General features: G+C 48.2%; 8 protein-coding genes across 8 annotated transcripts; 6 read left to right on the top strand and 2 right to left on the bottom strand.

The window, feature by feature from the left end:
* Positions 1-941: 941 nt before the first annotated feature.
* Positions 942-1,739, top strand: DFL_001720 (uncharacterized protein; the record flags this gene model as incomplete). The annotated part of the gene is made up of 3 exons (XM_067630382.1): positions 942-948; positions 1,003-1,097; positions 1,170-1,739. 3 exons carry the CDS (start codon positions 942-944, stop codon positions 1,737-1,739), a joined length of 672 nt encoding a protein of 223 aa, XP_067493030.1.
* A 641-nt stretch (positions 1,740-2,380) lies between these two features.
* On the top strand, positions 2,381-3,577 carry DFL_001719 (uncharacterized protein; the record flags this gene model as incomplete). The annotated part of the gene is made up of 3 exons (XM_067630380.1): positions 2,381-2,491; positions 2,557-3,221; positions 3,280-3,577. 3 exons carry the CDS (start codon positions 2,381-2,383, stop codon positions 3,575-3,577), a joined length of 1,074 nt encoding a protein of 357 aa, XP_067493029.1.
* Positions 3,578-4,263: 686 nt separating this feature from the next.
* DFL_001718 (uncharacterized protein) lies at positions 4,264-5,692 on the top strand (the record flags this gene model as incomplete). Its single annotated transcript, XM_067630379.1, has 2 exons — positions 4,264-4,990; positions 5,058-5,692. The coding sequence occupies 2 exons, from the start codon at positions 4,264-4,266 to the stop codon at positions 5,690-5,692; spliced, it is 1,362 nt and encodes a 453-aa protein (XP_067493028.1).
* Positions 5,693-6,522: 830 nt separating this feature from the next.
* On the bottom strand, positions 6,523-8,225 carry DFL_001717 (uncharacterized protein; the record flags this gene model as incomplete). The annotated part of the gene is made up of 3 exons (XM_067630378.1): positions 6,523-7,258; positions 7,574-7,635; positions 7,707-8,225. The coding sequence occupies 3 exons, from the start codon at positions 8,223-8,225 to the stop codon at positions 6,523-6,525; spliced, it is 1,317 nt and encodes a 438-aa protein (XP_067493027.1).
* Positions 8,226-17,506: 9,281 nt separating this feature from the next.
* Positions 17,507-20,148, top strand: DFL_001716 (uncharacterized protein; the record flags this gene model as incomplete). Its single annotated transcript, XM_067630377.1, has 7 exons — positions 17,507-17,635; positions 17,839-18,540; positions 18,672-18,750; positions 18,808-19,155; positions 19,215-19,674; positions 19,730-19,817; positions 19,876-20,148. 7 exons carry the CDS (start codon positions 17,507-17,509, stop codon positions 20,146-20,148), a joined length of 2,079 nt encoding a protein of 692 aa, XP_067493026.1.
* Positions 20,149-21,629: 1,481 nt separating this feature from the next.
* On the bottom strand, positions 21,630-22,469 carry DFL_001715 (uncharacterized protein; the record flags this gene model as incomplete). Its single annotated transcript, XM_067630376.1, has 4 exons — positions 21,630-21,836; positions 21,897-21,933; positions 22,001-22,110; positions 22,173-22,469. The coding sequence occupies 4 exons, from the start codon at positions 22,467-22,469 to the stop codon at positions 21,630-21,632; spliced, it is 651 nt and encodes a 216-aa protein (XP_067493025.1).
* Positions 22,470-23,011: 542 nt separating this feature from the next.
* DFL_001714 (uncharacterized protein) lies at positions 23,012-23,990 on the top strand (the record flags this gene model as incomplete). Its single annotated transcript, XM_067630375.1, has 3 exons — positions 23,012-23,282; positions 23,356-23,429; positions 23,496-23,990. 3 exons carry the CDS (start codon positions 23,012-23,014, stop codon positions 23,988-23,990), a joined length of 840 nt encoding a protein of 279 aa, XP_067493024.1.
* A 470-nt stretch (positions 23,991-24,460) lies between these two features.
* DFL_001713 (uncharacterized protein) lies at positions 24,461-25,285 on the top strand (the record flags this gene model as incomplete). Its single annotated transcript, XM_067630374.1, has 3 exons — positions 24,461-24,742; positions 24,821-25,070; positions 25,152-25,285. The coding sequence occupies 3 exons, from the start codon at positions 24,461-24,463 to the stop codon at positions 25,283-25,285; spliced, it is 666 nt and encodes a 221-aa protein (XP_067493023.1).
* Positions 25,286-25,403: the final 118 nt, after the last annotated feature.

The following is a 25,403-nucleotide window of genomic DNA, read 5'->3' as shown; positions in this document are numbered from 1 at the left end:
AATGGGCGTTTTCGGGTACATGGTTTGCATTATTTCACGTGGTCTTTTCCCTGTTAATTCTGCGTCTGGCTCTCCTGGCCTAGGCTTTGCGGCTTTTCTCCTCGCATTTTTCATCCTTTTTCATCTCTTCCCTGGAATGAATGGCCCTTTTTTTTTCTCTTGCTCTTCGAATGTTTATGATACCATTATTTTATTGAACCATCGATTCACCTGTAATATTACAGTCTCGAGTAGATATCGATACTCACAGGTAACGAATTTTATAACGAATTTTACAAAGACGATGATATGATGCATGAGAATGATAATGGCGGCGACCCTTGTTTGTTTCCGAGTGAGACCATTTACCTCTCAACTTGGGCAACCATCCCCAGCTCAGACCGGTTCTGACCCGACCAGCCTGAGTACCAGCCCAAAGCGCCCAAAGCCAGCCAGGATCCTTTCCCTCTCCCTCTTCACCCTCATCGTTATGGCATCAATCCACTAAAACCCGCAATCGAGGGGAGGACTTTACAATTTGTTCATGGTATCTCCAGCCGGCCGACTTTGTATCCTCCCATCACCGTCGCCATTTCGTCCATCCCGTCGATGCGAGTAGATGTCGTATATTGCACAGACAGACAGATACATGATAGAATCACCCTCATCGCCGACACCTCGGATTTTCCACCACGTTCTCGGACTCCCACGCGGATACTAATTTCTGTCTCGAACTGTTAACCACCGGCCCGAACGCGTTTGGGCTCTGTTTCCATTAATAATTCGTATTGTATCGTTGTTGCCTTTTGACTACAGTCCAATCGACACCAGAATCACATCATATCATATCATACCACCTATTCCCTTCGGAAACCACCGTACATACACACAATCCAGCCACCTTAGGATAACAAATCACAATAATATCCAGGGAAAGAAGGAAAGGGAAGAAGGAAGGAAATATGTTTGGTACAGCCCACCCTCAATCTAACACTCCCGACTGGTCTAATATTCACGGTGTAGGTCAGTTCGGTCAGGGAACCCGTAAACGGCCTGCTCGCTACGCCGACAGCGACCAGGAGGAAGAGGGGGATGTATTGATGGCCCTTGGATCCAAGGTATCACTCCTGCTCCGTCTCCTAATAATACATGCCCTATTGCTCTACAGAGTTGCTAATCTCTTGATATAGAAAATACGTACATCCTCCATCGACACAAACCAAACATCGTCGTTCCTGCCATCTCACCCGAACGTTGCCACGAACGCGTTCATATCACCTCCTGTTACTCCTACGCCGATGCCCCGTCGTCAGACTTCGGACATCGCCATGGAAGATTTGGATATGGCGGATTCCCAACCGGCCAGTCAGCATGATTGGAATTCGGGCCTATATGCGGACGTACATGTTCCTTCGTTCGTTCAGCAGGATTCAACTCTTAGTGCTATCAGCATACTCGACGCTGAAGAGCAGGGTAGCCATATTCAACGACCGCATACGCCGGGGATCATTATGAGGGATATGACAAGGTTGGAGGTCAGTCCTTCCAGTGAGCTACAGAGTCGGGGGTGGATGGGGATGGGAAGGGTTCAAGAAACCATGCAACAGCAACATAATCACCACCAGCGGCACCATCAGGGTGAAGCTGGAAGTTTGGGGACTGCTGCCTCGAAGGGACGATTTACGATGGGGTATAGGGCCGACTGCGAGAAGTGCAGGAATAGAGTCCCTGGACACTACGCTCATCCTCCTACTCTTTGACCCTTTCTACAATCACAACTACAGACTCACAGGCGACACTAAGGGATGACTTTTTGCTTTCTTTTTCTTCGCAAGCTGCTATCCGTTCGAGCATGGTACACATGCTTCGATATGGTTTTTTTTTTTTATGGCGTTCTCCTCTTTCTTTGAGTGCGCATTTTTACTAACTACTTGATACTGCGAGGTACTTTTTCGGAGCACTCCGCCTGATTATTTGTAACTGACTGGCGTTTACGGAAGAGGTGTTAACAATACTTATTGCCTACGGGTCGTGCATTTTGTATACTAGCAGTAACGACTTTACGAATTAAATAAATCACCATCACCACCATTTCCATATTAATAATCGCTATTCCTCTGTAGTATTGACCCAATCAGAGGTCATCGAATAGACCCCTGTCAAGTAAAGAGTCGGGTTCGGGCATGTGGACGGAAGGGTGGCGGCTTCCCGAGTTCATTTTTCCCTTTAGCTCGCCAAATTTTACCGATCCGAAATCCTTCTGTTTTTTTTTTTCCCTTCCCTCCCTCCTTCAGTTTCAACATTACCAACCAGCTACTGATCTACTTTCTTGGAGTAAAATATCTTCAATCGCAGATTTCTTTACTCTACATTTTCTCCGTCGATATCATATCTGTGAGAAATGGGTTGGTTTTGGGCAGATGCGCCGACGTCATCGGCTTCAGCTTCGGCGTCGCAGGCGACCAAGCCGCCCCATCATCAGCATAAGATGGCTGGGAATGTTGAGATTCCCGTAGGTTACTTTTCACTAGATATCACCGGTCTCGATAATATACTTACGGAAGTTGTGATATCCAGCCGGAATGTCCGATGCACCGACCGAAAGGCCCCGCTGCTGCCACCCCGCCACCACCCCCTCCGACGAACAACATCCTCTCCACGTCCTTCCAAACGCACTCTTCGGATGCTATCTCCGAACTCCAACCGGTAGAACAACATACAGAACCCACGGTTTCCCGTCCGTGGTCATCCTACCTAAACCCTCTAAACATGATGCCCAAACTCTCCAATACTCCTGCACCTCAACAAAAGAGCTCGCTCCCCACATCCCGTGTGATATCGTCAATACCAAAGGGAACCCATCCTTCGGAGGGGAACTGGGAGTATCCATCTCCCCAGCAGATGTATAATGCAATGTTGAGGAAAGGGTATGATGATACACCCGAAGATGCGGTGGAGGATATGGTTGATGTTCATAATTTTCTGAACGAGGGTGCTTGGCAAGAGATTGTGGGGTGGGAGAAACAGTTTGCGGGAAGCATTTGGAGGAGTGTGAAGATCGCTGGGAAGGGAGGGGTTAGCGAGGAGGGTAGAGAGGACGATAGACCGTTCGGGAAGAGTGTGAGTGATGAAGCGGAGGTACAGGCTAGACCGAGGTTGTTAAGGTTTCAAGGACGGCCTGGGGATTTAAGTCCCAAGGCGAAGATGTATCATTATTTGGGAATGGTGTTTCCACAGTTTGGGTAAGTACTCTTTCATATCGTCGTTGTTGTGATAGTATATGCTAACAGTGATGGATAGGAACATGCCGTTTGACAGACATGACTGGTACGTCCAGAGGTCTACATCAACGACCGAAGGAATAGACGAGAAGAAAGAGGAAGTTAGATATGTTATCGACTACTATGCCGGGGAAACGGGCCCTACCGGAGAGTCCATTTTCTACTTGGATGTCCGGCCGGCCATCGATCGACCAAGGGCGCTATTCGAGCTGGGGATCAGATACGGAGGGGATATCTGGTGGAAGGCCAGTGGAGGAACAGTCAGAGAGGAGGAGAGGAAGAGAAAGCAGGCCGAGAGGGAGGGTTTTAGTTCTTGATTTCGAATTCCATTGAGAATCATATGCATATCACCCAAGTACCCACCTGACTACTCCTTGGGTATATATCGGTGACATGACAGATTGAAGGCCAGGGTTCGTATTCGATTCGTGTGTACATATTGTGTCAGTTTGCTGCTGGATTCTGGGCCGGGGAGTTCTTTAATTTGCTGGGTCATTTGGAGTGTCATATTTTGTATTATCTCTGCTCTTACTCCTCTAGAATAGACTAATACCATCACCACCATCTGTAATATTGATATTGATATAGAACCGTGGTGTTTTGTAGTTTATATGGAGACGGGCTAAACCGGATTCGTGTGTTGCGCCGCGGTTGGCAGGTTCTCGTGCCGGCCGCCTTCCATCAACGTTCACCTCCACCATCGTTCATCCAACATCTCCGGCTTCTCCACCATCGCCTTCACCAATTGCTGATACGCCCTATCTCCAGCACCATCGTCACCCGGCTGGAGGGCTTCACTGCAACCTCTCGCGACGCGGGCACCCGCATGTACCGCTAACCTCTCCTCTGTCCTACCCTGTCCCGCGCTGGTCTCGCCATGCATATGCATATGCAAACAGCTTCGTCCTAGATTCTCATCATCATCACCACACCACAACCATCCAACCGTTAACATCATCTCACGAAAAACCGACTCTCCTACAAAACCTACATAATCGCCATCATGAGTAAACAAACGAACCAGTATCCGATACTGGCTCCGGCCGTATCTCCTCCCATTCTGAACCCGCAGATGCCACCGACGAAGCGCGCCAGGTTGGAACCTGTGTCCGGAGCAAACTCACCAGGTCCTAGCACACCTATCCCTCACCCATCTGCTGCCTTCGCTGCCTCCATTTCCATGCCCCCGCCGTCCTCTACATCGCCGATCCAGAAGCCCGTCGATACCAAGGACTTGACCGACGTCCTCTTCTCAACCGGTGTGGACTTGCAAGCCGAAGAACAATATCTTTACAACGATACACCTGCTGCATCTTTCGCTGGCCCTAACGCATCGATCTCCGGCGGCGCCTCTGCTGAAGAGAGAGCCCTCAACAGACAAGAAGCCGAGGCTTCGGGGAAACTACGACACGGGCAGGATCCATTTCTTCATCGAGGGAAGCTGCTGGGTCAAGCGCATCAGAAGCTAGTAAAGGAGCGAATTACCTCTCACGCTGATCATAGTGCACTGGCCGAACTCTTAAGTATCGCCGCCCAGGAACACATCAGGGAATTGCTCACAACGGCAACTCAATATGCTCAGTATCGGAGAAGGGGGAATACCGTTAAAGGCATGGGACAGTGGGCTGATATTGCATTTGGAGAGAGTGAGGGCAGAGATGGACGTTTGAAAACGGAAACCCCTGAGGGAGAGAACGTTGATTCTCCTTCGGGTGGTGTTTCCAGAAAACGTATGTACTCCATGCGGGTAGATGGGGAATGTACGATGTCTTTTTTTTAACTAGCGTGGATACATAGGATCGTTCGCCCAAGCCAACTCCTCGACAATATTGCCACGAACCCCGTCTCTACTCTCCGAAACCGCGAAGTCAGTCCGAGCTCTAGCGATGGATGAACGAATGATCGAAGAAGCCCGCGCCGCAGCACGCTTGACACGACTGAACGGCGCAAAAACAGGAACACCAGCTGCGGAGGGAGGAACCGGCGAGTCCACGAATCCACCCCCAGGAAGCGTTGCTCCAGAACCGGAGAAACGTATGACGGCAAAAGAGGCCAAGAAGGCGCAGAATTCGAGACTCGATGAGATTCAATCTCACAAGGCCGCCAACGAAACGGCTAGTCTCATGTTAGGAGGCGGACGAAAAAAGAAGTACTCGTGGATGTCGGCAGGCGCAGGCGCAGGCGGTGGCAGCGGAGCCAGCACCCCCAACAGATTGCCAGGTAACTCCGGTGCAGCCGCCGGAACACCTGGCGCAGCAGCAGCGGCGATTGCAACTAATGTTCCAACTATGTACTGGGGCAAGAGGATGGGTGAATGGAGCGAGCAAGGTGACAGGGGGAAGGGTATCCAGATAAGAGACTGGATTCAAGCTCTTGAGCTGGACGGTAGGGAAACCAAGACCCTACAAAAGGCGTACCTGAAACTCAAGTGAACCATATCCTTCTGCTAGCCTCCCCCCCACACTTTATTCATTTCTTTCATCCCTTTCCCCCCTTAACGATTCAAGGATGCATGTAACACCCTCTACAGCTTCTCCGTCATCCATGCCCTTCTTCTTCGATCAAGTTGATTAGCAGGACTCAGATGACATCTTCTTTTATTATCCTCTTTTACTAATGAGCATCGAAATGGAAAGGATTGTGTTATTAAAAAAAAGACTGCATATTCACAAAATACCAGATCAACCGGCGTTCTGTGCGTTCTTTTGTTTCTTCGTCTCTGCTTTTGTTTCTTTCTTCATGCTGTTTAATCTTTATACTATCTCTTTTTTTTTTTGTCTTTTTACAAATTCTTATAACAAGAGAACCACGGAGCGAGGTTGAACGATATGGTGGCTCGAGGAGGCCGATGATGAAGTGGATGAGAAATATTAATTTTTTGACAATCAATTGGAGAGAGAGAGAAAAAATCATCTCGCGAAAGCATGCATTTCTATCGTATAAACGTTTGGTAATAAATCGTATGCTACATGGCAAAAAGTATATCTTTCTTTCCGCGAAATCTAAAACTAACACGACCGAAATGTGTAGGTAAAATCTTCTTGATGAAAAAAATGGAGGGATGGCTCAACGAAGGCAGAGAATTGTATTATACACGATCAACGCTTATCAACAAAGCAAACGAAAGAAGAACGAGTGCGAAAAAGTGAAGCCGGAAATTACTCCCTCCGAAAATTAAAACCAGAAAGAGAAGAAAAAAAAATCCCAATTGCCAATGAGACCCAAAACTACCCATACGTGTCTAGAAAGTTTATGTTTGTTTTTACGGCCTGGCGCCCTCCACTTTTGCTCTCCAGATACCCTTTAGTCCCTGTCTATCGCAGATGGTTATACCCCTGGCGACATTCTTATCCTTCAACCACCGTCTCTTCCGTCCGGTGGCTTCGCCGACTGTCCCCGAGTGTTTATCTTTACCCTTCATCCGTCGCCTCCGTTCACCGTAGTCATCTTCACCGCCGCTGACAGCGCTGGGTAGAACCGGTGCGCTGTCGTCTTCTTCTTCGTCCAGAACGAGGACGATTTCTCCGACCCAGTTTTTTAGCTCGACTACTATTTCACCGCCGCCTACGGAAGCTGTTGTCCCCGGTGGTGGAGAAACCGGGAGGGAACCCGGAATGACAGAGGCAGCTTCGTCCGATGAGGATGTGGCATTGTTGTTGTTGTTATCTACCGAAGCGCATGATTCGGAGAGGAAGACGATCGAAACGCCGAGGGAACGGAGCATATGGACTACACCCATAGGAGTCGAATAGTGCATAACCTGCTGATGAGGGAAATCTCTACCGAAAGTCTTCAAGATCAACCCAGGCAGCGTGACGGAGTTATCTACCGATGTTTCCTCGGATAGATCCGAGGAATCGTCCGTACCGCTTCGACGACCACGACGGAACGAACCGCTAAGTCTTTTTGCGAAGGTAGATGATGCCGAAGGGGTGGGAGCGTCGAGTTCGGACATCGATGAGTACCCGTGGTTGTAATTATTGCTCGATCTTGATTTCCTAGAGAACGAGCTCATGCGTAGTCGGCTGGAAGTTAGCGATGCAGTGGAGGTGAGATGATCCGCGAGATCATCGTCATCGATGAAGACGCCGTCTCCGGCGCGCGAGGTACGGCCTGAGGTTAGGGGGGTGCGAAGGATGGGGACGAGAGATGGGGAAGTTTCGGGAGAATGTTCGGGAGGGGAAGGCTGTGTTCTCGCAAAGGATTTTGAAGAGGTATATGATTTAACAGACATGGCTGGGGAAGGGGAGCGGTGCATCGGTCGCGGGGAGAGGTTGACGAGTGAAGGGGATGGAGGTGGTGGAGGAGCGTACACGAAGATTAAGAGGATCCAACGGGAGATGTCTACAGGGGTGGGGAGGGAGAGGAGGAGGGACTGTAGGATATTTGCATCGTTAGCATCCGTGTCCATATATGTATAAGTATTTGGTAAATGGATATGAGTACCTCGTCGAGCTCTTCGTTTCCGGATATAACAAGAGCGATGATTCTCTTCTTTTCCCAGTCTATCTCTTGGGAGTTTCCAAGGACGGGTACGCTGACTTCCGGATCCGCTAGAACGGACCGAGACAGACTGCTCCTCCCGAAACTGCTGCTCGAAGCTCCGGACGAGGAGGGACGAGGAGGACCGCTCATGGACGGCCCGGCTCGACTTTTACGCCCTCCGTCGGACTCGTCGCTGCTACCCTGGAAGAACTCCTTCCATATCTCGCTGACTCGCCCCGTAATCCCCGCTGCTCCGGTCGTAGTAGGGGCAGAGTTGCCAAAGCTCCTGCCGGCCATTCCGCGCGTTTTCCGCCTCTCATCAGCGGTCTCCTCGTCTTCGGAGCGGAAACCGGTCGAGGCTTCGTGGTCTTCCATTTCTCGCCAGAAGTAGACTCCGGCCGTGGCGACGGCAGCGGTGAGGGTTAGAGCGGCGGGTAAGAGCCAGCGGGCTCGCGAGGGGTCTCTTCGGCCTCGGGCCATTGTGGATTTCGTGGGTTTTTGGTGATTATAGTTGCGACGGCAGACAAGGTAGGGGTCGTTGGGTGATGTTTATGCGCGGTTAGGTGCTGTCCTGTGTCCGGTACATGTAAGGTACACCGGACAAGGGCGCGGTCGTCGTAGTTGGGTTGTTGTTTGTTGTTGTCAAAGGCGCCCGTGCTTGTCCTCGGGTGAATTTGCTTGTTCGGAAGGGCAGCCGGTGATTTATATCCGCCGCATCACACTCGGCGATGAGGATAAAAAATAATTAAAATAATAATTAAAATAATAAAATAAATATAAAAAATAAATATAAATTTTGGTGAGGAGATGCTGGTGATGGTTGATGGAAAAAGGAAGGCAGGTGGCTGGGCGTGACGTTCCCACATGACGGACGGCGGTGCCAATCCAATCATCCAGCTGCCCGCCACCCAAATTCTCCGCTTGGCTTGTTCAACCCGATTATCTTCATTTTCTGCCGAGCGGCTTCACTGCATTTGTGCATGTGTGTATAAGAAATATTCAACGGTACGGAGAATGTGTGTTATACGGCGCAGGTATACCTAGGTACGTATTATATAAGTGATATATGGCAATACTGGTACTAGGTAGGGAACACTCTTCCGGACCATGACTCCGGGTACGGCACCTCGCGAACTTTCCTTGCGGCATTCATAATAGACCGGCCGTGATGCTCCCAGCGTGAAAACCAGTCCTCGAGATTATCCAGATGCTTCTTCATACTGCACGGAGAAGGTCGTCGGACCGAGACCGGAGGACGGGGTACAGGTTCTTCTTGTAATTGTTCCTGTTCTTGTTCTTGACCCCCCTCTGGTTCCATATCATTGCTAGGAATGTTGTCTCGAACATCTTCCTCTTCTTTCTCCTTCGTCGGCTTCGGTTTCTTCGTTGGGATCTACCAATGGATTTCTATATTCGAACAATTCGTCCCATCCCGGCCCTGTCATTCTGTCTCCTAACAAACCCATTAGTATTTCCAGTTTCTTCTTTTTTTCTATAAACTTCCTCCGTCCGTCGCTTTGATATATCGCCATCATACCCCTTCCACCTTCGACCTTTCCTTTCCGTGCGTTCAAAGCAAGACCAAGACGGATAAGGTTTCCCGGCTGATCGTTCGTGTTCGGGGTAAAGCGACTAGGAGGTTTATCGATATGCCCATCAAATCCCTTATATTGTTCAAATTGCACCTGTAAGTGAGCGGTGGGTCTCATTAGCATGGAACCAATCTCCATGACTCCGTCCGGGTTATTATAACGCGCCAGTCGTTCGGCGTACGCTTTTAGCCATATCCTTCAAGTTATCGGTTGCGATATCCAAAGTTTCGACCATCGCAGCGCGGGAGTCCCATGTTGTGCCTACGGGACGTTCATCGGGGATGAAATTTTTGGCGACTTCGAGTTGACACGCGAGAGAACCAAGGCTGTTGGCTTCTAGGGTCGTGTGACGTCTCCAGGATGGGCCGAGGGGGTTCCAGCGTTACTCCGGAGACCCTGATATCAATTTTCTGGTGTCTTCTCTTTACAATGCGTATTGTGCCCCCGTCCATGCGAAAAGAAGCATGGGGCTTGCGACGTGATAAGTATGGAAGAGAGGAAGATTTGTCCCCAGATCCTGAGCGGGTGCCTCCGAGGGCGCACATGGACCTTATTTTGCTATAGATGCTAGATCAACGTGCAACGGCTGCAGCATGTCGACTAGCCACGCGAGAGCACATGGCGTTGTATTTCAGATGCCGGGGACGCTTCCGTTCGCAGAGTCATGGCGAGTTCGTAGCTCTAATTTGGCTGGTTTAAGCAAGCATGCGAAGGACCGTCCTGCCATCTTCACTGTTGAGTACATTCCTTGAATTGTCACCGTGACAAATATCGCCTCCACTTCTACGCCGTCGCCTCGAAATTGGGTTAATCCGTGGAGGTTGGAATACGAGACCAATTAGGTCGATATAAGCTAGCTATAAAAGGCTCCGTGAGAGGATCCAGCGTTGCGTTGGGTGTGTGGTATATTCCGCCCTAACTTTTCCCTCCCCTCTCGTTCTGGCTCGACCCCTTTACATTTCCCCTCGACGGCAGCCCAAAAAGCATCTCAATCTCGCGCATTTCACACGATTTACCCAGGCAGATTATATTCTATCGATAGCCTAGTACAAGCATGCATAGGGCCACGGCTCGAGCAGGCTTGAATTTCCAAGGGGTACGAATCTTGGCCGGTATGATTATAAATTGCCCTCCTCCCAAAAGTGAAAGGCTCTTTCCCCCTCTTCCCGACATTTAAATCTCCTCACACGGGCAGGATTCCTTTCCCCTTCTCCCTTCCGTATCCCCCCCACATCGAACTACCACATGCGTATTTCTTACTACTAACTTTTTCAGAAGAAGCTATGATTTTCTAGTTTTCTGACTTGATTTTTCATTCTCCGCGAAGGCTTCTGACCTATCAGAGGTGTGTTGATTGCCCACGAAAAAATAAAATAAAAAAATATATAAAATTATCCACAATCAATACACATTATTCCGGAATCAAATCGAGAGAGAAAAGGAAGCTCTTTTTCGCTCCATGAGTTACCCGGTACCAAAAACTGAAATTATATTGGGAAATAAATTTTATTATAAAAGAACCACACACCAGTATTCATACATACATATTTCATACCAAGAGATAGTCCTCACGCATGTCGTGAAGAAAGCACTCTTTTCCCGGAGAAATATTCAGCTGTTTGGATACCCGTGCTTGTGGACTGGAGAAGGGATTCTCTTTTCGCTCGGTTCTTTTTCCTGAGTATGTGTATCGCGGATAATCAACACACCCCTGATAGATTGTTGCTTTGGCCGATGGTACCGAGCGGTATGGAGATGATGTCGGAGATCGATGCTGTGATGTTCACAGCTCTCGTAAGTATTTTGTGGACTCGAACAAGCGTCTTCACCGTTGTTTGTGACATGTGCAGCCCTACCTTTGGAACGACACGGCGAAACTTTCTATTTTGAGAAGCATTCCAGCTCCGTCCGTGGCATCTACAGCTCGTCGACAAATGCTGCACGGTATCAGCTCTTCCTTGCAGCAGTTCTACGAGGCGCAACAAAAAACCCCATGCGCGGGATGTTCCTCCCGCATTTTTGTTGGTGGCCATTACTCAAGGTCTTCTTTCCCCGAGGTTTTCCTTGTTTTTTTCCTACTCCTATTGTGTACCCTTTTCCCGTGCGTCTACGATAACGCTCGAGCTCAGGTTTGTAGCTGTTTGCATGCGAATTTGTGCCATGTGCCGCATTCCATCATCTTCGTAACAGTCGGGAAGGGAGGCGTACTCTTTTCTTACATCCGGATCTCCGGGCTTATGCGTATGTACTTTACAACCGTACGGCTCATGTGGAGGTGAGGGTAGGCTATCGGTATACGCGGTAAAAAATATAGGCACTGTACTCTATTTAGAAACGGGCGACAAGCGAATGATGTGCTGTGGGTTTCCGCCACTGTGATACATGATAATACAGCAAGTTTAGGCTTGAGCATGTAACTGAACTGGTGGGGACGTTGAAACGAGATTTGAGGCTTCCAATGCGTATGAAAACGTCAGATCTGGGAGGTAAAGGGATGGTTGATATTACCTCTCTAACCTCACCGCTAGAAGATTGTGGGATTTTCCGTTTCACGGGGGTTCTCGAGACCTACGGAGTAACCATGGTAGGTACCATTGATCGTTGCGGTCAAGGGACGAAACCAGGGTCCTCGAGGATCCTTTCTTTGAAATGCTACGTAGACTTGATTGATTTACTGTCTCACGATGCGGTGTAATTCTACGGATAGCTAGTATGTATCACGGCATGGCTGGATGTTGACCGTTTCTTTCTTTTCCTTCTCGGATTGGAAGAAACGGCTAAAATTGCCCAAAGGTTTCCGTTATTTTCTTTCTTCCTTTCCTAACAGTTTGAAACCGTTTTCCGGAATAAAATTCTTGCATCGATTGGAGGTTCCAGAGTGCCATGGTTCGATTTTTCGAGCTTGTCGTGAACTGGTAGAGCTCGACGGGAGAGCTATGACGCCCTTAGCTAGCTTTTTCCAGAGCTCACGACTCGGGAAAAAAAACCTACACATTCCATCGCCCTTCGTATCTGAAGAAGAAAACAGGTCTTTGATGGGTTTATGGGTTTGGGATATCAGATGATGGGTTTCTAGCTCTCCGGTTGTGGGGTTGGCTTCGGCTAGCTTTTGCATGATATGGGAAGGTTGGACACTTTTTGTTCTTTCTCGCTTTTTTTCTTGGCTAACGGATGTTATAGGTATTTCGTGAAGTTTTTCTTCACCTCTATGACAGCTTCGAGACAGTTGGTTAAACTCATTTTGGAAGATTTCTTTCTTTTGTTTTTTAGACAAGGTGGTATGTAGTCCTACTTCCTAGTTGTCACCAATAAAAGTAGTTGCCGTCCATCCATAAAGGCACTGGGTATTAGAAATCCAAGAATCTCCGTGTCCGGTTCTCTCGTTTTTTTTTTTGCCTCGGAGCCCTTCGACGGAGCGAATTCGCGAATATATACGAACCCGTTACAAGTGGGGAAAGGAGAGAAACAGGCGGCTGCTAGCTGTCAGGGACCTTCCTTTGAGAGTTGGATCGAAAGATCGCTCCTATATAGTCTGGCGGGCAACACCAAAATGCGAGAGAGCTTGCTTGGCAGCATCTTTATTGGAGGCGTACGCTACGGAATATGCCATCTGCAATTCTCGAGAGACCGAGCACGTGTGAACGGTATCGCAGAACTTCAGACGACTTTTTTTTTTTCATGAAATCCAGCGAAACGAAGCTCCGAAACTCCGGGGAAAATTGGTTTTAAATCTGCCATCTTTAAAATTTTTTGATAGCAAGGCTGGGCGGTGTCTACCACCTTTGAATTCTTGGGCGGCAGATGTGAAAGTGAAAGGACTACGTCCTGTCACCTTTCGTCCGTTTGTATCCGGATTTGTCTAAAAATGCTCGGCTTTCCTCTTTTACAAAAAGTCTAGATGTTAAATATTCGTAGGAGGCGTTTTCTCTTCGGAGCCTATGATATTTCGAGTAGCTAAGGCCGGGTTTGCGCCGGTAAGGAGTAGCTAGCTCTGGACCTCTATCGGAAAAAAGCTGGCAGAGGAAACAAGGAGGTCAAGCCATATGGCTTTTTTCCATACTAGAGCTCTAACCGGTATATATACGAATATCTCAGGACAAGATGGCAACAAAGCACGCTATCGATAGCGACATTTCGACGCGAGGATTGTCCGTTCTTCTCTCGTCTCCGAGTACGTAATCGAAGTATTTAGAGTAGGTAAATGTGGGGATTTGTGTTTAAAAAACCAGATGTCCATATTGCCTTATATCGCACCGTATTGTGCAGGGAAAGAAGAGACGAAAAGAGGGTGGTTTATGCAGTTTTTGCCTTGTAAGCAAAATGAGGTTTTTCTTTTTCGGTCGCGCAACGTGCAAACACCCAAAGCTTGGGTTCGCAATGCTGTGCTGTGTATGAGGCGTGGGGAGGGTTATGCCATGCGGTCCTGCGAGTGTTTAAAGTGAATGGCTGCCCACACTTATCCACCTCTCCCGCATAACGCCATGCAGGTGGTCCGAATGCAGTAAACTAATTGGGTGGGAAAAAAGGGCTGAACGAAAGGGTATTTTGGACGACAGGTCTTGTAGGAGAAAGTTCGGAGTGATTTTTTTTTCTTTAGATACGGTTATATGGAGCGAAAGAGGCTATTATATTTTGGGGAGTTCTTGGTTTTTTTTTTTTTGCCAGGTCAGATGGATATGGATGATGATATGGATAATATAATCGAGGATCCTGTTTGGAAGGAAGGGAAGACGTGAAGGAGTGAAAGCACCAGACTCCTCAACCGCGGGTTAACCAGCCAGACCTTTAAAGAGTCTTCTGATCCGAACGCATCATACGACGATCTGGGGATTCCATTTATTTCTCTTCTGTCGATATTATTATATTAGGTGAGGTACATAGTATGCACTTGTGTAATTAAGTATGTATTATGCATGTATCGACAACTCGCTCGATGGAAGATGTAATCGTGCATTGGCGAAAAGGAATGAACCCACACATTACAGATATCATTATGGAGCAGCAGCAGCGGGTAGGAGAGAGACGGAGAGAGAGAGAGAGAAAGGAAGAGAGCTTTGCTTTGTTAGACGTTCTCTTTCCCCTCCGTTATTCGTTTCGTGTTTGATTTTCATGGCATGCTGTGCGCGAGATGTCAAGCCTCAAAATTCCAGGCACACAGAGACCAAGTGAGTACACACACAACTAGACTGTGGGAATACCCCCCGTTTTCCATGGATAGGAATATGTCCAACGCGTCGATTGCAAGATGGAGGAACTCGATTGGATTGGGTTGAATCGGATGGCTTTTTTTTTTTTTGCGGGACGACAGGATCTGATCAGGTACCGCCTTTTTATTTTTTTGTATTGTTGAGCCCCTTACAACAGCGTTCCGGAATGTTTTTTTTTTTTGGCACGGGCAAAGGAGTAGAAACAAGGACCGGACTAATGACAAACAGCGATTCCTGTAACGGATTTGCCTTGGGACGGATGATGTTTCCAGAGATGACACTGGGTTAATTTAACCCGGTAGACGTTGATACGTACGATGCAAAAATAACAATACGACACGATCTCCAATATTATATCCCTACGTAGGTACTCCGTATGTATGGCCGGAGGGAAAGAAAGTGTGGGAAATAGATAGTATGGCTTTGCCTCAATTGAGGGTTAGATTTGATAATGGGCGGTGATGGCAGGCAGAAAGGGAAGCCACCCCAGCTGACCGAACGGGAAAGGACGCAGGCGCAGGGAGTTGACGGCGGCAGGCAGGTTCGAAATTCAGGAACCAACTTTACTCTGCTTTGCTTTACTCACTCATCGATAGAGGATAATCCCATACATGCATATAGATGTGCTGTACGAATGAAGTTGGTTATAAAGTAGTTGGTATGCAAAGAGTCAGATAGGTTGTAAAAGTAGATGTAAGATGAGATGATAGGAGAGCAAATTGCGCCCGGAAGCCCCGCAAAAGCTGGATCGTGTAATAATCTGTAACCAGACCATTACCGTTTCCGAGGGCGGACGAAACTAGCGTCGTCGCTAAGTCGACGGGATGCCGTTGTGAAGCCCGTGATCATATTATATCGTCCGGGCCTTTTGCCTTTAAGCCTTTTATATTACTTCTTTTCCTTCCTCTATTCTTCACTTTCTTGTTATTGTTATCGATTCTCACGGTAATACTTACACACTGGTGGCCTGGCCTATACCGACGGTCGTATTCAACGCACCCGCGTACTGCCCCCGTCCAAGCCGACTTTTTCTCTGGTTCGAAACTTCAAATATATCCCATCTGATTGTCGGTGCCAGAGCATTGCGGCCACAGCCCTCGTCTACTCATACGTGCGGGTCTTTCTTTATTTTCCCTTTCTTCCTCCCCCTCGATTTCTCTCTTCCTCTTCCTTTCTTTCTGGAGGCCCTTTCATCTCTCTCTTGTCCGTCAATCCGTCAGACCTCTTGTTGTTGGTTGCCTGTCTGGACATTTTAGATTCGAATCGAATTCATCCTCGTGTCCACCCGTCGGAAACACTTTGCCTTGGCCTGTTGCCGGGGTATTTCGACTTTTTGCGACTAATTACTGCCCGTCGAAGAGTACCTACCGGCCATACGAACTCGGGCGAACGTTAACGTAAGTGTTTTTTTTTTTTTCCCTATGGATAGTGGAAATTCATCCTTGCCCGCCAAAAAAGAAGAGAGGGAGAGCAGCGAGACAGGTCCGTATTTGTCGTCGTTTGCAATTCTTCAAGGCAGTCCTGTTTTGTCCTTTCATTTTGAATATTTCATTTTCATTTCATTTCATTTATTTCCTTTGGTGTGTGTTTCTTTCCTTCCCTTCCTTTCCCTTCTTCCCCCAGTTACATCGAGTAGAATTGGCCGGGGAGACAGGGAAGGAAAGGCCTGACCCTTGGAACTCGAAATCAAAATCGAATGGTTGCCATACTATTCTTCAGTTCTATTCGGTTCCTATTTTGTTCTGGTCTGTCTTAATCTTGTCTGGAGATCAAAGTGCCTAAAAAAGGTGCATACGAACGTCCCTTCAAAAAAAAAAAAAAAAAAACCAGATTGAAGACAGAACTGGACATCAATTCGTCTTCTTCATCACCACTCTCCCTTCTGACCCGACCATCGTCTACCATCACCACAGCTTCCAGTGTTCATCAGCGTACCGTATCTTGTAAGTGTCTGCTTTGACATGTTGGTCCGGCTCTTTTGTTTGTCTCTTCCGAGTACAACCCCAAAAGAATAAGGTCCTCGTTTGATCCGCCTGCCTGCACCTGCCTGCCTCTTGCCTGCTGCCTGTGTCCGGACCACCTCCATCTTCTTTTTTTATCCTTCTCATCTTCAGCAGGAAAGAGGGAACGAAGGCCTCGACTTCAGCCAATAGCTAGATCGCCCATTCGCACAGATACTCCATATTCATTCTCTCTGGATTTCTGTCTGTGTGTCTGGTTGTTAAGCAAGCAGGCATCAGAGGTCTCTCTGTTTGGCGATATATCCTTATCCTCACACCAAACCCACCCAGAGACATTTCCCCAAATCCAAATCCCCATCCTTCGGAATTTCCTCACCCTCTCACAAGAAGTTTAGATTTTTTCTGCTCTTCTCTGTCTTCTTGTGCTTCCCTTCCTTCTTTCCCTTCATACGAAAATTCATCTTTTATTTTCCTTTTCTTTTTCACCAGTAGGAAAAAAAAGTAACGAGCTTGGCCCTTTCATCTCGTCCTGTCCTGATATTCACATTCGAGTTGTATACGCCTTCACATTAAAAAAAAGAATCGCCGGAAAGAAACTCACACGCGAAGAATTTTTAGCACCACCACCAAATACCCTACAAAACGCTTAAAGCATACGACTCCCCCGTCATCATCGCACCTCATGAGCCACTAACCCCTCTTCCTTCCCTCTCTGCCACCCGTTTATTCATAAACGCGAAGGGACTCTCGAGTTGGCTCTTTTTTTTTTTCCCTCTATCATACCCGTTTTCTCCTTGCAACAGCAGACAACACCGAAAACCCATTCTACGGCGGAGGAGTCTGCCTGTTCAAACTGCCGACTCCGGGAACGAGCGACTGACCGTCTGATTTTCAACTTCCGATTGCCTTCACAGGCATCTCTTTTTTTCTTTCTCTTTTTATCCTTCCACATACTCGAGGTCCTGTTAATCAGGGTCCCCTACATCATCTCCTCCAACAAGATGTCGGTTCCTTCCACTGCAACACTCCACTACCCTCACCACCCTCACCAATCTCCACCATACGGCTATCTAAATGCCATCCCCCAACATACTAGTCTTTACTACCGGTCTAACTCCGGAACTCAACAGGTATGTATTCTCCGTAACTTTTCCAGTTCCTTTCCTTCCTGTAGGCTGTTCCTTTTTTTTTCCCCTTTCTTTTTTTTCTTTTCTTTTCTGTGAATCGCCATTTCTGTTCTCTCTGGAACCGATTGTCCTCTTCTCCCGCACGCAAACAAACACATACAACCTGCAGGAACCGACCTGCTGACATCGAATGCAATCCTTCTTAGCCTCAACCGTCATACCAACCACAGACCCAAAGATACAGCACCGATATGAGGCCCTCGGGTTCCGTCGCCAGCTCGGCAGCTCCCACGCCTTCTGTTACCGGGAAAAGGCGTAGAAAGCAAACACCAGACTGGAAGGAGTTCTATAAAAACGGCGTTCCCAAGGAGATCATCGTCATCGACGACACTCCTCCTCCGGAACCTACTCCTAAACGCAACGGTCGAACGAACGTAACTGCCAGCCGAGTCCCTCGACCCATCTCGCAAAACGTCTCCCTCAACGCTCGAGTCCACAACCCCGTTTCCTCGCAAGCGTCGACCGCAACGACTTCACAACCGTCCAAGAGACGCAAGATCGCTGCGAACGGCACGACGACAACCGCTGCTGTAAATCGGTATGAAACGAATCACGATCCATACGCATCTACGCCGTACTCTGTGACTCAGACTCCGGCCTACGCGTCTCAGGGGTCTAGCGCTAATACGGCCAGTGCTTCCTCCAGAGGTTACAATAATGGTACGGAGACTGCCGCTACATCTTTAGCCTCGACCATTGGAGATTCGGCCTCCATGGCTGGAACGAAGCGGAAGAGAGTTACGCGAGGTAGCATGGCGAAGAAGCAGACGGACGCATTTGCTCATTATCAGCCGCCTCCGCATCCTCCGATCAAAGCGAAGGAGGTTGTTGTGAGAAAGGTTGAAGACGTAAGTTCCCTCTGATTATCTTTCCCCTCGTGGAGCTTCCTCAAAACTAGAAAGGCGGGGTGATATCTCGTTCTTCAAAGTCGATTGGCTCCCATATCTGAAAAACACATCGGCTAACACCATATCCTCAGGCACCCAAGACAAACCATAAAGTTGATGACGACGAGGGTCACTACATCATAACACCCGGTGCATACCTCACCAACCGATGTAAGCCTCGCTTCTCCTCTAATCGCATTCCGAGAAGGTAACTAACGATCTTCCCAGATCGAATAATCAAGCTGCTCGGTCAGGGAACCTTTGGTAAGGTTGTCCAGGCTTTCGATAATCTGAAGAATGAGTACTGTGCCATCAAGATCATCCGATCCGTGCAAAAGTATCGCGATGCATCCAAGATTGAACTTCGTGTTCTGTCGACCCTCGGTAAAAATGATTCAGAAAACAGGAACAAATGCATTCACCTACGTGATTGTTTCGATTACAGGAATCATATTTGCATCGTCACCGACCTTCTCGGAATGTCTGTCTTCGACTTCCTCAAATCCAACTCCTTTACCCCTTTCCCTAGCAGTCAAATCCAATCCTTTGCTCGACAACTCTTCACAAGTGTCGCTTGTAAGTTTCCCCGGCCGTCTGCTCGGGGGATCTTCGAACACGTGCTAACACGGTGGCAGTCCTTCATGATTTGAACCTGATTCACACCGACTTGAAACCAGAAAACATTCTTCTCATGCACAACACTTCAGAAACATTTACTTACAACAGAGTCATCCCTTCATCCACCCACTCTAACCCCAGGAAGGCCCAGACCCGGAAGATCCTCCTGGATACCGACATCAGACTGATCGACTTTGGATCTGCCACCTTTGATGACGAATATCACTCTTCGGTCGTCTCCACCCGACACTACCGGGCCCCGGAGATCATTCTCGGTCTCGGTTGGAGCTTCCCCTGTGATATTTGGAGCATCGGGTGCATCCTTGTTGAATTCTACACCGGTGATGCATTGTTCCAGACGCACGATAATCTCGAGCACCTTGCGATGATGAGAACCGTCTGCAATGCCGACATAGAGACCCGACTTGTTCGACAGGCCATCGCGAAAACCCAGAATTCCAACAGTCCTGCCTCTAGGTATGCTCATAACACGTACGAGGGAATGTTTCAGCACGAGCTAACCGGAGTACAGATTCTTCCGCAACAACAGACTCGACTATCCTAACGCCGAGACCACCAAGACTTCACGACGCTATGTCAAGGCTATGCGTCGTTTGGACGTAAGCTCCATCGAGACCCCTCCGCCCCATATTTATGACGGCAACTAACGAAATGCAGGAAATGATCCCTCAAACGTGCAATTTCTACAGACAACTGCTCGATCTTCTCAAGAAAATCTTTGTGTACGACCCAGCGAAACGAATCAGTGCCCGCGATGCTCTCAAGCATCCATGGTTCAACGAAGTTATCAGAGACGAAGGGATCACGGTGGCCCAGATGCGTATCGACAGGGGCGTTGAAATGGAAAGGGAATTGAGGAGGAGACGTGAGGGAAATAGCGACACTGAACCGGAGGATGACGAAACAGAGGCCGAGGGAGAAGACGAGTAAATCAATCCAAGCCTTGAACACGAACCTCCGATACCCTTTGAAGATGGAGCTCAAATTATCTTCAAATCACGCCATGTTATGCTTTGGCCGCACAGCGCTCGTACAGAGGATATGTGCTCTTTTTTCTGTTTTGTTACTCTTCGCTGCAGGCACAGACTTATCTTAAATTCTTGGGTTTCTTTGCGTTCGCATGTCTATTTTATTTTGCACCCTTTTTTTTTTTCCTTTCCTACTTCTATTCCTGTTCATCTTTATCCCCTCCATCGCAACCTTTTTTTCACTTTTATTTCGACATAATGATCATGCACGACCTGGGTAAATATCTATGAGGCGAAAACAAACTCGGTGGTTAAATGGGTTTTCTTTGCTTTTCTATCTTCTCTAATGGTTAATCATATCGGGCTCTACTTTTTTTTCTTCTCTCTTTTGTTTTAACAGAATATCCCACATTCCTCAACCTACAGAGCGTACTTCGAGGCTTCTTTTTTTTGTCCTTACACATCATGACACGACGCTCGACTCACTCGTCGCCTGCTCGCTTGCTTTTTTAACACACGCGCCTGTTTTTATACTTGCTCCTAGTGTTGATAGCTTCTGAGACAAAAGCAAGCTTCTTTTGCCGGCTAGAAAAGCGGGCATACTACACCACTATCCGGCGGCGTATGTGTATACGCTTTTATATAGGCTCTTTTTTATTCCTTTGCGAATGGCTGGGATCGATATGATATCCGAGCCACGGGTCCTATTAACCAAACCATGCGGTTTTACTTCCATTCTCGACGTTAATGACGTTTCTCTTTGTTTACTTTTGAGTACATATACGGCGTTAAAGTTCGTTTTATCTTTATTCCCGGGTGTTCTTGTTTGCAAATTCGGGGTTCCATATACCCAGTCAGATCTTGCTTCTTTGTACATTCTTGTACTTTTTTTTTTCTCAAAAGGATCGGTCGGATACTCTTTTCTTTTGCATAATTTTGGTCCCGGGGGCCGGCACGTCGGCAGCTGGCTGGATGGTTGGCTTTTTCTCTTTTATGGCGAGATCTGCTGGATCGTGGCGTTTAACTGTCTTTTTTTTCCTTTCCAAGGAAGTATATATCGGCGCAAAAGGAGGATCGAAGAAAGAAAGAATGTATATACGATCCATCGATATCGAAATGATGATATCTCTTTGACAACATGACGAGGCTCCCGTGTGCGTATGTTAGTGCGATGTTCCTTCGCGAACCTCTCCTCGTACCCCCTCGTGTATTACCGTTGTCGATGGTCAGAGGGAGTCCCGTTGCCTAAGCTAGTACTGGAAGTCTGGAGCGGATCATGGTACACGTGTTTATCAATCTGGTTCATTAGAAGTGCCTGATATACCATCACCAAACGATAAATGTTACAAAAATTAGAAAACCAACCGTACGGTCCCCTCTGACGCCTCAAAAACGCCCCCATATTACTCCCATCGATCTCCACCCCTCGTCATTAACGCCAAGTTATATCAAATCGTCAATCAACTCGACCACTTTCCTCCTAACCTCCAAAAAAGCATCTTTATCCCCCGGAAACTCATTTTCCGTGATGACGAAGAATGGGATTCCGAGGGATTTGAGGTCCTCGGCCATGGAGGCGTACATTTGGACCGATGCGCGGTAGACCTTTTCGTCGTAGGTTTGGAGCTCTTGGAGTTTTGCTTCTGGGGTCTTCGGATATATTAATATCACGTTTGGTGTTGACAACGGAGGGATAAGAGGGATGCATACTAGTTCTGCAGATGAAGTCGATACACCGAAGCTCTTCCTGTGTGGTAATATTTTATGGTTAATTTTCCGAATATCCCCGATGGTAAGGAGGGAAGGATGCATACAGCACCGAGTCCATTGCCAGACGGTTACCGGCGCTTTTCGAATGACGTTCTAGGATTGCTTCCCGACTGCGCCACCATTGTTTCTCGTGGTCTTTTTGATGTAGTTTCATCTGTCGTGCAGAATATTGTCAGTAATTTCTTAATCGGATACGTAGCTTGGGTCCATAAATACCTTTCTCAGCCTTTCCATGGCGGCTTGATTTGTTGTTACGACCGTGGTGATATACTTCAAAGCTGCCGGCCATTGGGTGATCGTTCGCGGGTCTACACGTTCGGAAGCCGGAGGAGCAGGCTGGGTATATGCTCGAGGAGGCTGTACCGGCTGAGGCAGTGGGATATCAGGCTGGTAGATCCGACGTGGATCGTAGGACTGCTGGGAGCGATATCCCTGGGGAGCTTGAGCTTGAGGCTGCGGGCCCGAAGTAGTCTCCTGCAGGGCCTTGAGGACCTGAGCGAGATGCGGGTCCATCTTCAAGTGATATCTCGTCCTTCTTTCCAAAGTTGTCTTTACATGTTCGATATCAGATATCGCGACTTGAGGCTCCAATGTTGAGGTTGGACGTGTTTTCGTGTTGGATGTGTTGGACCCGTCGTCTCGGCCTCACCCGCAGGAAGGACCGATTCCCGTTCGTTTCGTTTCGAGATTTTTTTGCTCGAAAAGCTCATCCGACTGTGGCACCATCAAAATATCTAGAACTTTACTTCCTGCGATGGATAGTAGCCGCCTCCGACTATCCCCACCGACGGCAACGACTACGACGGCATTGTGCATGTCCCGATATTTCCGGTTATAAAAAGTCGAAGGGATAAGGAGAACCAAAGCTGGAGAGGGAGCTCATGAGGGGACAATCTCTTATGTAACCCCACTACCACACCACCGGACCATACCCCCCCATAACATCTATAATTCTACCCTCGACCTACTCGATACTCCACGACCCCAAACCCGCCGATTTCACAAGCCAAACGAAACCGACAGGTCAAAAAAAAAGAAATAATAAAAAAGAAACAATGCCGGCTGCCCGCCGTGTAGCCGACGGCGCTCGTTTCGTCCAAAATGTCAAGAACCGCGCCGATGCTACCCGGTTCGCGCAGAACATACGAAGCCCTCCGGTCCCCGGTAATGGCGAAACAGCACAGCAGAGGGTAGCACGGTTACGCGAAGCTGCGAGGAGGGAGCGGATGAACCAGGTTACGACGTTTGATAAGGTTGTACATCATGGACGACGGTGGGCGGATAATTTGCATCGAGCGACGGTGTTTACCATCATGGGGTTTTCCGGTATATATTCTACTTTTTTTTTGAAATCTCAATTGGCCGTTTCACATGTGATACGGAGGCTAATCGGGAGTAGCTGTGACGGTGGGGATTACGGTTTATTCGGTTTATGGAATGATCGGGCAGAGTCGGTCGAATCGGAGAGAATATGTAAGGACGATCAGATCGATCGGGCGATGTCCAAGGTTTTCAGGTCGGAAACTAATGGGATCGTAGATGGCAGAACTAGCGGCCGAGCAGGAAAGGCAATGGCAAGCCTGGCGGCAGTCTGAGATCGATGAAATCGTAGCAACTGGGGTAGAACCCGAAGAAGCCGCTAGATTGTTCGACGAATCCGAAGAGAAGCGACGGAAATCCAAAACAGTATGGGGACGTTTGAAGACCTGGGCGTACGGTGGGTTGACACCGGCCGAGGAGACTTATATGTCACGGTATGAATTGCACGACGGAAGGATACAAAAGCAGGTGTTCCAGAAACTTCAAAAGGAATTCTACGAGAAGAGAGGGTTGGAGCTGCCGAAGAAGGATGAAGATGAAGATGAGGAGGATTTGACGACGATTACCGGGGTTACGGCTATCGCGGCTGCGGTGGATGGTATTGTGCCTACGGTCCCCGCGAAGGATGTGAAGGAGACAGCAGAGACGGTCAAGTCGGAAGGGAAGGGGTATTGGGGAACACTGAGGAGTCTGGTGACGGGAGGGAGGATGTGATGACATATGGTCGTACCTTGTATTGTACATACAAACTGGTCTTTATCAGAAGCTATTTGGGGGGTTGGGTGTCGGAATCTTCACTTGTCACATATTGGGTACTCTCTCTCTCTCCACGAGGAACACGTATATATATCCTGTACATAGTTACTAACGTCAAGCATCATCATGATCCATGGATCGATACCAAGATGTTTAAAATGTCGGTATATAACGGGTCCGCGGGACGGCCGAGGAATCCCGCCAAGCCTTCCCAGGAACCACCAAAACGCATTTCGCGACTCCGAACAAAACGTGAACTTTGCTGTGGGACTTCGGTATCCGACGCGCCCTGACAGAACTCACTTAAAAGTCCACAGTACGCTGCTATCATCCAATTGCTCAATCCCCATTACTGTTACCAATCATCCTCGTACTCCTTCTCTCCTATCCGGCACTCGCCATCTCCTGTGCCTTCCATACCTCCCACGATGCAGCTCGACGTTCTCAACATCGGACGGATCATCGTCTATATCACCATCCTTTTCAGCGTCCTTGACCGCTACGTCCTCCCGAAATTCCACGTCTTCGATCCCGTAAGACTACAGGAGATAAGCAAGGAGTCAATCGAGCTCTACGGCGACGATAGTCCCAATTACAACCGCACGCTGTTGTTCAATGACCTCGCTGAAAGGTTGAAGAAGGAGTATCCGAAATATGTGACCGAACTCAAGTGGGACGAGTGGGTGTTCAACAATGCCGGCAATGCTATGGTAAGCCTTTTCTTTCTCCAAATTTCTTTCTTCGGAAAAGATTGGTAGAAGCTAACTTTACACGTGTGGGAGCAATAGGGTGGAATGGTTCTCCTCCATGCTTCTATCTCCGAATACCTCATCATCTTTGGCACCCCTGTCGGCACGGAAGGTCACACCGGTATCCACATGGCTCACGACTACTTCACCATCTTGAGCGGCCAGGAGACCTTCTACTATGCCGGTGATGTCGAGCAAAGGGTTTTCAAGCCAGGTGAACAGAATCACATGGTTAGGGGTGACAAGGCGCAGTATGCTCTTAACGGTTTCGCATTGGAGCTCGCTCAAGGTATATTTTTGCTTTCCTTTCCGATTCGATCCGCTTTAGAGCGGAGAATGACAGCTGTTAACGTTTATAACCTTTCCCCAGGATGCATCCCATGCATGCTTCCCTTCGGATTCTTGGAAGCCGTCACGTCGACAATGGATTACCAGTCGTTCGGACGTACCGTCTGGATCACAGCCAGACATATGGGGAAGAGCTTGCTCCAAGGGAAGCTCTAAAACGTGCAGCATCTGACGAACAAAAGTGTCTTTCTTTTAGATCTATATGATCTACGCGTTATTGTATCAGACCCTGGTTTCTTCTACTTTAGACAACGAGAGAGAGAAGAGAGGGGGT

This window comes from Arthrobotrys flagrans, assembly GCF_004000055.1.
Source record: "Arthrobotrys flagrans strain CBS H-5679 chromosome Unknown unitig_3, whole genome shotgun sequence".
Taxonomy (NCBI): Eukaryota; Fungi; Ascomycota; class Orbiliomycetes; order Orbiliales; family Orbiliaceae; genus Arthrobotrys; species Arthrobotrys flagrans.
This window is presented reverse-complemented; position numbering and strand designations above follow the sequence as displayed.